General features: G+C 43.2%; 1 protein-coding gene across 2 annotated transcripts in view; it reads left to right on the forward strand.

Moving 5' to 3' along the window:
- LOC126234748 (globin C, coelomic-like) overlaps positions 1-12,231 on the forward strand; it is a 187,206-nt gene extending 174,975 nt beyond the window's left edge. For both annotated transcript variants that reach the window (XM_049943493.1, XM_049943495.1), the window contains exons 2-4: positions 1,057-1,250; positions 8,083-8,308; positions 11,513-12,231. In XM_049943493.1, coding sequence (XP_049799450.1) covers positions 1,057-1,250; positions 8,083-8,308; positions 11,513-11,656 — 564 coding nt within the window. In that variant the 3' untranslated portion in view covers positions 11,657-12,231. The remainder of the gene's footprint in view (positions 1-1,056; positions 1,251-8,082; positions 8,309-11,512) is intronic.
- The last annotated feature ends 830 nt before the right edge of the window (positions 12,232-13,061 follow it).

A 13,061-nucleotide genomic window follows, 5' to 3' on the forward strand; every position in this document is an offset into this window, starting at 1 on the left:
CTTCTCCTTTCTGTCATCACGACACAATACAAAAATGACACCACTCTCTGCACCCATCACCGTCACCTACGCTCAATGTACACACTCTCGTACACTACGTGGAAAGAAACCCCTTCCCAATTAGGTGGTTGGATAACCCGTCAGGGTCTCCCGCCCAAAATCGCCATATACGTTCTTCTTCTTTTTTTCTTATCCTTATGTATTTGTCTCGTAATACAATGGGATCAGCCCTCATGGCTGTGTCTCCGATTGCTGAGATCTTGTGCTTGGTGAGGAATGAGACCTAATATCTTGAGGACTACATGGAGAGCATCTAGCCAACGTTGCCACACCTCCCAATAGATCCGTTACCATCGACTTTCAACGAAAATCCGCTTTTTGCAGTTGCTTGTTGATTTGCACGAAGTCTGTGACACCGAAGACAACTTTCCCTCATCCTCTCAGTGATAAGTGCCACTCTGCACCACGAGCGGATTATATCATTGGTTACATGGTCATGACGTGTCTGGTCAGATCCAGCGAAGCATTATGGTTGCTATCACCGCAAGTCGTAGCTTCTTTTGCAGCAGGCCAACATTCTGCACCACACAGGCACCTGGACGGATTGCAGAGGGTGTATTTTGGATTTCAGTTGGTCCGATATCTTCGTATCACAAAGCACGCCATTCACTGTACTACATCTAAGCCGTGCATTGCTAACGCAGTTTGTGATGTCGTGAACGAGTGAGCCGTCAGCAGCGAATTTTGAAACAACGTACTTGAGGATATTTGTCTTTTTCAAATCTGTACCGTCTTTCTCGGTAACTGTTGACAGTTATTCAGGCGTCTTTATACTGAGGCCTAGTCCGAACTGCTCAATGCATTTCGTCCATATTTTGACGTGTCTTTGAGGGTAGTTACTGTCTTCATCAACCAGAAGAACATGATCAGCAGTGTCCCAGCTGCAAATTTATGAATATCTCTGGTGACCATGTCCATTATAATGATGAAGGGTTGGGGAGAAAGAACCATGCTACTCTTTGTTTGATTTTAAGACGTCGTGTGTGTCCATTGCAGATACAGATATCGTTCGGTATCAGGATGGGAGCGCTGCTGAGTTTCCTGTGGGGCGGCGGCAAGGCGACGCCCGCGCTGCCGGAGGTCCCCGACCCCGTGACAGGGCTGACGCCGCGCGAGAAGGACTTCGTCGTCACCACGTGGGGCTCTGTAAGGAAGGACATCACCAACAATGGCGTCCAGCTCTTCCTCAGGTCAGCCCACCCTGCTTACGCTGTGCCTGTTCAAGGCATTCACTGATCAGGAAATACTGGTATCACTGCTTTTAACCCTTTTACGACCGCTGGTACATAAGCGCTCGAAGCGCCGTAGATGGTGTAGAATTGGTACCAGGAAACAGTGTGACTCTCCACTGCTGGCGTAAGCCGAAGCAGTCAAATGGTGTCTAATGTAAGGTGGCTTGGTTTTTAAAACTGCAAGGTAAGCCTTCCAGGCATCGCAATAATATCTAGGTACCCTCCAATATAATGACTGGGGAAATTTGTGAGTATTAACTGAGACTCAAATCACAGTTACTTTGATTTATTCCGATAAACTTATTGACAAAACGACTGGAAAACAGTGGCAAAATTAATAGAATAAGGCCTTGGCATATCTGACATAGAGTTTGCAGGGAAAGATGATGATAATCGCTCAGTTGAATTAATTGTAGTTCTGAAGTTCTCAGTGATTGTTGTGACGTTAATTGAAAAAATATGATACTAACAGTACATAAGGAAACACCGGGTGATCAAAAAGTCAGTACAAATTTGAAAACTTAATAAACCACGGAATAATGTAGATAGAGAGGTAAAAAAACAAAAACAAAGTTCACAAAATGGTCAGTGACTGCTACCGTGACGGGTTGTAAGTAGGCTGTCTATGTTCGCTCGCTGTATTGCAGTAGTTCGAGTAACGAAGATTTTTGTGAGGTAAGTGATTTGTGAAACGTATAGGTTAATTTAGTCAGGGCCATTCTCTTGTAGGGATTACTGAAAGTCAGATTGCGTTGCGCCAAAAATATTGTGTGTCAGTTTAAGCACAGTCATGTATAATTGTTCAAAGGGGACGTTTCAGGGTGAGAGGTACGCCGATATGTTACAGAATCGCATCATCCCCAGCCTGGCTGATAAACACCTGCTGGAACGTACAATGTTTATGCAGGATGGCGCTCCACCCCATATTGCTAGACGCGTGAAAGATCTCTTGCGGGCGTCGTTTGGTGATGATCGTGTGCTCAGCCGCCACTTTCGTCATGCTTGGCCTCCCAGGTCCCCATACCTCAGTCCGTGCGATTATTGGCTTTGGGGTTACCTGAAGTCTCAAGTGTATCGTGATCGACCGACATCTCTAGGGATGCTGACAGACAACATCCGACGCCAGTGCCTCACCATAACTCCGGACATGCTTTACAGTGCTGTTCACAACATTATTCCTCGACTAAAGCTATTGTTGAGGAATGATGGTGGACATATTGAGCATTTCCTGTAAAGAACATCATCTTTGCTTTGTCTTACTTTGTTATGCTAATTATTTCTATTCTGATCAGATGAAGCGCAATCTGTCGGACATTTTTTGAACTTTTGTATTTTTTTGGTTCTAATAAAACCTCATGTCATTCCAAGCATGTGTGTCACTTTGTACCTCTCTATCTATATTATTCCGTGATTTATTCAGTTTTCAAATTTATACTGACTTTTTGATCACCCGGTACATTGCACCAGTGCTTGAGATGAAAGGAGATTGGCGCTAAAATACAAGTATTCAGAGTGAAGCCTGAAATAAATGAATTAGTGTGAAATGACTTCAATACCCCTACACATCATATCGTGGTTGTGGCTCGATCTCGCCACAGTATCGCAGGCGTAGACTGAAGTGGCTTTAGAATCAATCACTGGAGGAACGGACGACCCTCCCCATCTTCTAAGTGCAGATCAGCTCGAAATGTTTCTAAGTCAACTCAGGTGGCATGGCAGGCCGGCAGAGTTAAACGTTGGCTCTCAGGGTGGAAGTCTGGAGGCGGAGGCTCCTGATGATCGAGAGCGAGAGATGATTTCTTATCGAAGATTTACTACTAGCAAACTTCATATTGCCGTGTTTTGTCTCTCTTACTAAATTCAGATTGTTTGGGCTCTGGATCTTCTGAGCACTGACTCAGACATATTCTCCTTAGAAAATAAAAGCCCCTTCCTCCAATAGGTTAACCAATAACATTTATCTTACCATCTTCCACTGACAAAAGTTCGCTTCACTCTCTCTCTCTCTCTCTCTCTCTCTCTCTGTGACCAATGAGGCGGTCTTCGTTGCAACCGTCCTATTTATCTTTCTGAACTCTAGTTTATTTACGTTTGCCAATGCTGGCGTTTCTTACATTGTGTCAACATTTGTAGTTTGCAGATTCAGTACATTCAACGGTGTCTCACATTTTCACACGCCCACAACTGTGGAACCCCAATATGTCTTTGAGATGTTTATCTCTGATGTCCAGTGCTTTCTAAGAAACAGTTAACCATCTACATTAGGGTACAATAGTGCCTTCTGCTAAAATATTTAACCTTCTCACTCCACTCCCAGCTTGTAAAATTTTTTCCCAGGACTTTTCACGACTGAAGTTCCTATCTTCGTTCATTCATAGCGAAGGCGGACGTCACGGAGTAGCACAACAAAAGCATGGCTGATGGCCGATGGGCAATGGACCCTCTCCTCTCCCTCCGCAAGCCTTCTGTGAGTAGGCTCTAGGGATGGTGGCTGACTCTATTGTCCCTGGCAATCTGAGTGCATCTTCCACTGCCCAGAATGCTTTCAATGTTCTTTCACTTCTACAAACCATGCAAATTCGAATCAAGAGTAAAAGAAGAAAAAAATGGCCCTGAGCACAATGGGACTTAACTGCTGAGGTCATCAGTCCCCTAGAACTTACAACTACTTAAACCTAACTAACCTAAGGACATCACACACATCCATGCCCGAGGCAGGATTCGAACCTGCGACCGTAACGGTCGCGCGGTTCCAGACTGTAGCGCCTAGAACCGCTCTGCCACCCCGGCCGGCTGTAAAAGAAGAGTAGGGCTGGATTAGTCAATTACCAACAATCACTAGTACCGCTGTTTATCGCATTCCTCGGCCTCAATTCAGTATTTCTATCATATGGTTCTTTCATTATGAATTTGCGCACTTAATTGACCGTTTCCAGAAAAAGAGTTGAGTAACGGTATGTGCCAGTCGATCATAGAGAATGAGGAATGACGTAGAGACGTGATATAATGGCAGGAAAGAGCTATAGTGTTTGGCAGTGCCCATCTATACACCATGATCGAAGTTGCCCGATTTGTTGGTGTCTCAACGCAGACTGTATCTATACACCATGATCGAAGTTGCCCGATTTGTTGGTGTCTCAACGCAGACCGTCCAATGTGTGCCGTAAGAACAGTGGTTAGATTAGATTAGATTGGATTAGATTAATACTAGTTCCATGGATCATGAATACGATATTTCGTAATGATGTGGAACGAGTCAAAGAAAGACCCTAACCGAGAGGGACCAGGGATGAGTGTCACACTTGTCTTGTACAGCCGCTTTCAACCAGGCAGGAATTGTTGTTGTCAGTGAATTTTCGCCAGTTTCCGGGCGATCATTGCGAAGGAACTGCATTCAATTGACATATGGAGTAGGGAACTTGGCAAAAAGCTATTGCCCACAAAGGCGCGCGCATAAAACTGGAAAGCAGCTGACTGCAGGCCATACTGTGGTCCGACGAGTCGCGATTTTCCCTCTTTTCAAATTCTTGGAAGTGAGTCCACTGAGAACCCAATGAAGACTTAACATACAGTGCGTGGAGGGTGTAGTTCTAGCGAGAGGTGGATCTGTGATGTTGGACGGTATTTTCAGATCACGACTTAGGCCGGCTCATTCAGGTTACCCTGAACATGAACATGAACCCTGGGCCTACAGCTTGCATAACGTCATAATGTGACATCTTCTTTATACTTTTGACACAATTAGCTGCAAATTGTTTATTTCTTGTTGATTACATAAGCTTATAACAAGCTTTTTTCAGCGTATGTGCCACCGCCAAGTGTTCCTGTTGACATTACATTTATATATCGTTTTATTGTACATCTACGTGATTTTATGTTGTCCTATACTATGCAGGACGTCCATAAATCATCTAGGTACGTAATTTTTTGTATTTGCTATGTTGTTAAAATAGATTAAAGAATTTACCTTCTATTCAAATGTCACATTATTTTTTTATACTTGTAAAATGACAAATCCTTCCAACGCTGCTTCATATTTACAAATAAATCATACCTTACGTAGTCAGGGATATTTCTTGCCAGAGATATTGTGCAATATGTAGATGTGCGATCTTAATGTTGTCTTTTGTGTTTTATTTATCGTGTTTTCACCTCTTTTCTTTTCTCTTATGTCAATAAAATTTCAAAACGTATCTGCGATGGTACCTGCTACGCAATTTCCCATTGGTACCTCACCTTTTTGTGTGTATACTTTATTATAAAATTCAAAATAATTTTGTGATAGCGCGAGCTGTAGTAATTTTATGAGTTCATAAGTGTCGACAGGGCAGCTTTCTATATCAGAGGAGGTTGTCTTTTGTAATTTCAGTTGTCTCAACTACTGGTATGTTTTTATACAAATTTGTTCTATCGAAATTATTATATCATGATTAATTTACTGTAGATATTCTCGCCTTCCAATATGAGATCAGCTGAGTTCACAGGACTGCACCCATACGTTCCTGTATTGACTGACCCCACTCTGTGTTCGTGTTCTCTAGTTTTGACTTGGGCGTGTATGATCCCAGCTGTTTTTGCGCCCTAAACCAAAACAAAACAAAACAAACCCTCAGACATCCTACCACATCTCCACTGGCCCGCTAAATTACTCGATCTTAATACTGTAAAAAACAGCTTGAGACCATCTGTAACACCAAGTGAATCGTAGCAGTCAATATTCCCACAATTTTGGAGATTTACATGATCTAATCACGAATAAGTGACGTCTGCTGGATGTGGCATACCTGAATATACTTGCGAACGCTCTTCCTCGCTGTACTGAGGACATCATCAACGCCAGTCGTGGGTATACTCAGTTTTAGCGCGGTATGTCCTGGCAATGTCCCATTAATACATCTGCGCCCCACTGTCCGCAGTTATAGGGACGTCCCTGTTTTCTGGGATGCTGCTGTCTGTTCTGGAGTTTAAGAACTACTTGGAACCAACAGGTCATTGTGTCCACCTAAAGCACAGATTTTCACTTTGTTGTTGTAGTTATATATCAGTTGCACTGTGTAGATGCACTTTTCGCTGTTTTCTTTGGTTTCTGCCAGACATATGGTCAATTTTAAGATGTGGACATGATTTCGTTTCTTGTAACTTTCTTCGGTACGAAGATGTGACCAGCAGTACGTCTCCTTAAAACATGTCACGATGTACAATTTATGTAAACATGACGTTATTATAAACGTTACACAAAACTAGCCCTGACTTTCCTGTACTACTACACAGTACAGATATGCAGGGTACGTAACTCGTCCACTTGCTGGAGCTGCCAGTTCATTCAATTTTGGGTAATTCTGAGCAAGGCGACTCCCTTTCCCTCCCGTGTCAATCTTGTTGATTTCAAGTCACAGTTTTGAGGTAAAAGAGGAGCACCTGGTCTCTCCAGGTTTCAACAGCCGATGTGGCTTCAAAGTTAACAGAGCTTGGCGAGCTCCAATTTAACCACAGCACGTACAAACACTTCTTCCTGCAAAAGACGGGCAGATTTCTCTAAAGAATTGATTGCACACTTTGTGTGAGATAACAACAGCTTGTTAAATCAGATCTAGTTCCGAAAATTTTCTCCCGCCGTTGGCAGCATCTCTTTGACATCAGATCCTCGTCCGAGAGCTGGATTTGCAGGCAAATATCGGATTGTGACTGCTGACATGTGTGAGGCATTGCAGTATGTACCTTTCCTTTTGTGAGTGCTGGTTAATTGACAGAAAACTGATTGACAGCTTTAGTAAAAATGTCATCATTTATTTTTCTCTGGTTCATTAAAATGTTAATGGTTTCGTTTGTTGATGTAAGGGACGAATCATCTGTCTCTGGCTAGAAAAAGGGCGTATCAATTGTCGATTTACTGATTCTCTTACGGTGATTTTTACCAGGTTCGAAGATGATTCCTTAGGTAAGTGGCATATCAAGGGTGTTTCAAAATTACATTTACAGACATTTGGAAGAGTTTCCTTACATAAAACAAAGAAAATTGTGTGGTAAACGCCGGCCGGGGTGGCCTAGCGGCTCTAAGCGCTACAGTTTGGAACCGCGCGACCGCTACGGCCGCAGGTTCAAATCTTGCCTCGGGCATGGATGTGTGTGATGTCCTTAGGTTAGTTAGGTTTAAGTAGTTCTAAGTTCTAGGGGACTGATGACCTCAGATGTTAAGTCCCATAGTGCTCGGAGCCGTTTTGTGTGGTAAACACGGGTCCGAAATGCATACACTAAGAGCTATGACCACTTATTCATGTTAGATGTTGTAAAACAGATCTGTTCTAGTGCATGTTCTTTGATTTCCGTATTTTGGAATGTGGTAGTGTGGACCAAAACACGAAAAAAAAATCCAGTAAACATGGACTCTAAAAGGCAATCTTATGAGCTATGAGCACTTCTTCAATAGAAGTGGTGTGTTTCACTGTAGCGAAGGTGAACAGATGCATAGGTAGGGCCTGCTGTGTCTATTAAAACACATGTTTACTACACATTTTTCTTGTTTTGGTCTAAGGAACTTGTTCCCAAAGCTTGTAAAAGTATTTCTCGAACACTCTGTATATATCTCTTAATAAATTATTTTCTGGGTGATAATAATTTGTGAAATAATTAATATTTTGTCTGGGAGAATTCGTCTGACTACAATAATTTTCAGGATTTAGCTATATTATACGGAAGTCAGTGCAAATGTAAACACTGGAAACCTATGGGAGGACGTAGGGCAGCTGTTATTTTGTACGGCCCCCTGACGGTGCCTCTGCTTCTTTCACAGGTTTTTCGACAAGCTGCCCTCTGCGCAAAAGAGGTTCCCCAGCTTCGCGGACATGCCGCGTGACGAGCTCGCCACGTCCAAGAGGCTGAAGGCGCACGCCAACAGCGTCATGTACTCCATAGACTCCATCGTCTGCAACCTAGACGACCCTGAAGTGCTAGAAGAGATGTTACTGAAGATCGGGAACAATCACGGCCGGCGGAAGGTTCCAGAAGACGAGTTCAAGGTTAGCATCCTACTCTCCAAATGCAGCTAGTATTGCTGGATTAATAATGGCGATTATAGACAGTTCTCTCTTCGTGTTATACCACTGTAAATACCGCATGTGTAGGTGAGGGTTTTTCTGGCACTGCTATCATTATTACTCTTTAAGCCTCCGTATGAGCTCACGGTCATTTAGCGAGACGTATGTGGAAAGAAAAATGGTTCAAATGGCTCCAAGCACTATGGGACTTAACATCTGAGGTCATCAGTCCACTAGACTTAGAGCTACTTAAACCTAACTAACCTAAGGACATCACACACACCCATGCCCGAGGCAGGATTCGAACCTGCGACCGTAGCAGCAGCGCAGTTCCTGACTGAAGCGCCTAGAACCGCTCGGCCACAGCGGCCGGCAAATCACAGAAAACCTAATTCAGAATGACTAGACGCGGGTTTGACCCGTCGTCCTACCGAATGCGAGTCCAGTGTGCTAACCACTGCACCAACTCGCTCGGTTTCTATTATGTACTCATTAAATGTATAAATAGTTGATTCATTTTAGTGGCCATTTTTAAATCCAAAATGTGATTAGCTAACTATCCTATTACTACTCATGTGCTTGACAAAAAAATTGAATAGAAATACTAGCTTTTTCCTACCAAACCACATGCGTGCACAATAAACCACACAACTACCTACAAAACTCGGAATAACAAAACTCTTCAAAACTCCATACACATGCACTGGAAACGCTTTTGTGTATTCTTTGAGGTTTTCCATACTAGGAGAATGACTGTATGTCGGTACGTATTACCAAATTACATAAAAAAAGTGACACTGTCAGAGAGCACCTCCACCCCAGGTGGCGCACGACTTGCCCGCTATATCCATGAGGTCTGCCACCCAAGTCTCTAAAATACACTAATGGCCATGAAAATTGCTACACCACGAAGATGACGTGCTACAAACGCGAATTTTAACCGACAGGAAGAAGAGGCTGTGATATGTAAATGATTCGCTTTTCAGAGCATTCACACAAGGTTGGCGCCGGTGGCGTCACCTACAACGTGCTGTCATGAGGAAAGTTTCCAACCGATTTCTCATACACAAACAGCAGTTGACCAGCGTTGCCTGGTGAAACGTTGTTGTGATGCCTCGTGTAAGGAGGAGAAATGCGTACCATCACGTGTCCGACTGTGATAACGGTCGGATTGTAGCCTATCGCGATTGCGGTTTATCGTATGGCGACATTGCTGCTCGCGTTGGTGGAGATCCAATGACTGTTAGCAGAATATGGAATCGGTGGGTTCAGGAGGGTAATACGGAACGCCGTGCTGGATCCCAACGGCGTCGTATCACTAGCAGTCGAGATGACAGGCATCTTATCCGCATGGCTGTAACGGATCGTGCAGCCACGTCTCGATCCCTGAGTCAAAAGATGGGGACATTTGCAAGACAACAACCATCTGCACGAACAGTTCGAAGACGTTTGCAGCAGCATGGACTGTCAGCTCGGAGACCATGGCTGCGGCTACCCTTGACGCTGCATCACAGACAGGAGCGCCTGCGATGGTGTACTCAACGACGAACCTGGGTGCACGAGTGGCAAAACGTCATTTTTCAAGATGAATCCTGGTTCTGTTTACAGCATCATGATGGTCGCATCCGTGTTTGGCGACATCGCGGTGAACGCACTTTGGAAGCGTGTATTCGTCGTCCCCATACTGGCGTATCGCCCAGTGTGATGGCATCGGGTGCCATTGATTACACATCTCGGTCACATCTTGTTCGCAATGACGGCACTTTGATCAGTGGACGTTACATTTCAGATGTGTCACGACCCGTGGCTCTACCCCTCATTCGATCCCTGCGTAACCCTACACTTCAGCAGGATAATGCACGACCGCATACTGCAGGTCCTGTACGGGCCTTTCTGGATGCAGAAAATCTTCGACTGCTGCCCTGGCCAGCACGTTCTCCAGATCTCTCACCAATGGAAAACGTCTGGTCGATGGTGGCCGAGCAACTGGCTCGTGACAATACGGCAGTCACTACTCTTGATGAACTGTGGTATCGTGTTAAAGCTGCATGGGCAACTGTACCTGTACACGCCAACCAAGCTCTGTCTGACTCAATGCTCAGGCGTATCAAGGCCGTTATTATGGCCAGAGTTGGTTGTTCTGGGTACTGATTTCTCAGTATCTATGCACCGAAACTGCGTGAAAATGTAATCACATGTCAGTTCTAGTATAATATATTTGTCCAATGAAAACCAGTTTATCATCTGCATTTCTTCTTGGTGTAGCAATTTTAATGGCCAGTAGTGTATTTCACCAATCAAGTCAGCCGCAGGAACACAGTGTGGGCATTCGCACTGGCCACCCCTTTCTCCCACTAACGGTACTCCTACAGAAAGTGGTCCCTCCTGTCAAGACTACTCGAGATATTGGCACTACTACTGGCAGAATGTTTGAGGTCAACGGAAAATCAAGGGAAACCTCTCACGATCAATCGAGCCTGAGAATATCACAATGTCCGTAATACGTTGTGAGTATCCCCTATAACACATTCAACATTGGTGTAGGAAAACCAACCAATCCTTTCTAGTCTGGCAGATAGAACCACACTACAATGGGTCGCTGAAATTCCATCGGACACTCGTCGCCTATTGTCGCTGGCGGCGAAAGTGACATTTCCGCGGCGCAGCCACGTACTGGGTCACACTTAAAAGTAAATAAAATCCCTGCTCCAAATAAAATCTAAATCGGATGACTGCTTCCACAAACCTTTGTCTCAACAGGCTCTGAAATGATAAGTTACATGATTATCTTTCATGTTACAAATAGTCGCGATTTTCATACTACAGTCCAAGATGGACCAGATAAAGTATAGCATTTCCCTTCATCCTATCCTTCAAGAAGAGATTATAATCACTTCTGAGATAAAACAGTGTAATTATGAGCCCATCTATACAATAATAGTGAGTTGCTTAGCTGTAACTTCGAGTTGTGTGTTTTTATAGCGGTAAAATGCTGACTGGACTTCCTACATGCTCCTAATATTCTACATGTCTACGTAAACATTTTAGTATGCAACAAACACACGAAATCCACAGTTTTAGTTTCTAAGTGCAACACAACAGGGTAATTCCCCAGCATCACCGTTACAGACTCCATTGCTACGATTTTGGTGGCCACTTACACTGACACCGTTGTGTTGTTCACAGGTTCTGAAGGATGTGCTGATGCAGCTGCTGAGGGATGCTTTGGACATTCACAAGAGCCCCGTAGGGGAGCAGGCCTGGAGCAAGGCCATTGACGTCATGTACAAGGGCATCTTCAAGGGCATGGCAGAGACCAGAGACAAGTGATAGCGGTGCCCAGGAAGGTGTTCGTCCTAATCTTCTGCAGCAGCTGTCTACCCACTAGTATCACTGCCAGACCGATGGCAGCTCTACTGCATGCGGTGCACATTCTGTACAAATTGAAAGCTTTAATCTTGTGTGCTGTGTTGGATTGTAGTCAGGAAACAGTGGCTACACTCAGCTATATAATCAAGGGTGATAAAGTAGGATATTCAGCATGATTCATTTAGAGTACTGAAAACTCTGTCCTACGAATTGTCGATGTTCACACTGAAATAAACCGGTATTATTAAAAAAAAAGTACAATATCAAATATAGTACCACGATAAACAAGTAACTGTAAGAAATAGGAGCCTTTTGAAACAATATTAAGATGAAGTACAGGAAGGATGATAACTTATCAGAAACAAATTAATTTTGTTCATTCATTCTGTATCTGTGGGGAAGCCTGGCGAAAAGACATAGGTAAACAGATAAATATGTGGTAAATATAAGTCTACCTTTATAAAAATATTTTTGGATAAAGGAGACCCTAGTGACACAACGACATGTATTCACACTCACACTGAAATTGTTTTATTTTTATGATGTAATCATGAATGATAAAAATAAAAATCTTTTGAAACAATAACATTTAGTATTTTGTTTTAACAAAAGTCAGTATCTCATATCAGACAGTGTTCATGAACTGTCTGCTATAGATTATGCACCTATGTAAAGTAATCGTTTCTTTCTGTGTCTTATAGCTTGCTAACAATATAAATTTATCTTTAAGTTTGCTATAATGTCTTTCGTTATTAATAAGATTTTCCGAAATGCAGACTTTTTCATGTCTTATTTGAACAAAAATGGAAAACTAACCAGCTAAGTTTATATATTACTGTCTACCTTCTTCTACCTTCTTTCTGTCTATTCTGTACATATATAAATTGAAGTCCCCTGCTCACTTTTGTCTGGGTGTTTGGGCTAATCTCAGAAACTACTGTAGAGTTTTCGATGCGGTTTTCACTAATAGGTTGACTTTCTTACGAGGAAGGTTTGTTTGTGTAATTTATAAAGATTTTGTACAAATTAGTTGATTGAAACTGAATTAGACTCCCATTGCAGTGATGCCATTGCCATCTAGCAGTGAATGTCAGAACGTAGGAGCATAGCTCCGTGCAGCACTATACAAGCAGCACCAAATTGACAAGTCAGAGTGGACGAAAGCTGCTCTTACTTTGATGTACCAGCGACGGGAGGAATGTGTTCGGCGTGATGCAGTCAGAGTGATGCGACTTAATGTATTCAGATATTATTTCTTTGGTCACTTCGAAATTATGCATAAGATTGGAAAACGAATCTTCACTGGCGAGAAAGGACCACAGTCCTTTTACGTTCTCATAAACACTGGTCCATTCATAAGCTTTTT

Source organism: Schistocerca nitens, chromosome 2 (genome assembly GCF_023898315.1).
Source record: "Schistocerca nitens isolate TAMUIC-IGC-003100 chromosome 2, iqSchNite1.1, whole genome shotgun sequence".
In the NCBI taxonomy this organism is placed as follows: domain Eukaryota; kingdom Metazoa; phylum Arthropoda; class Insecta; order Orthoptera; family Acrididae; genus Schistocerca; species Schistocerca nitens.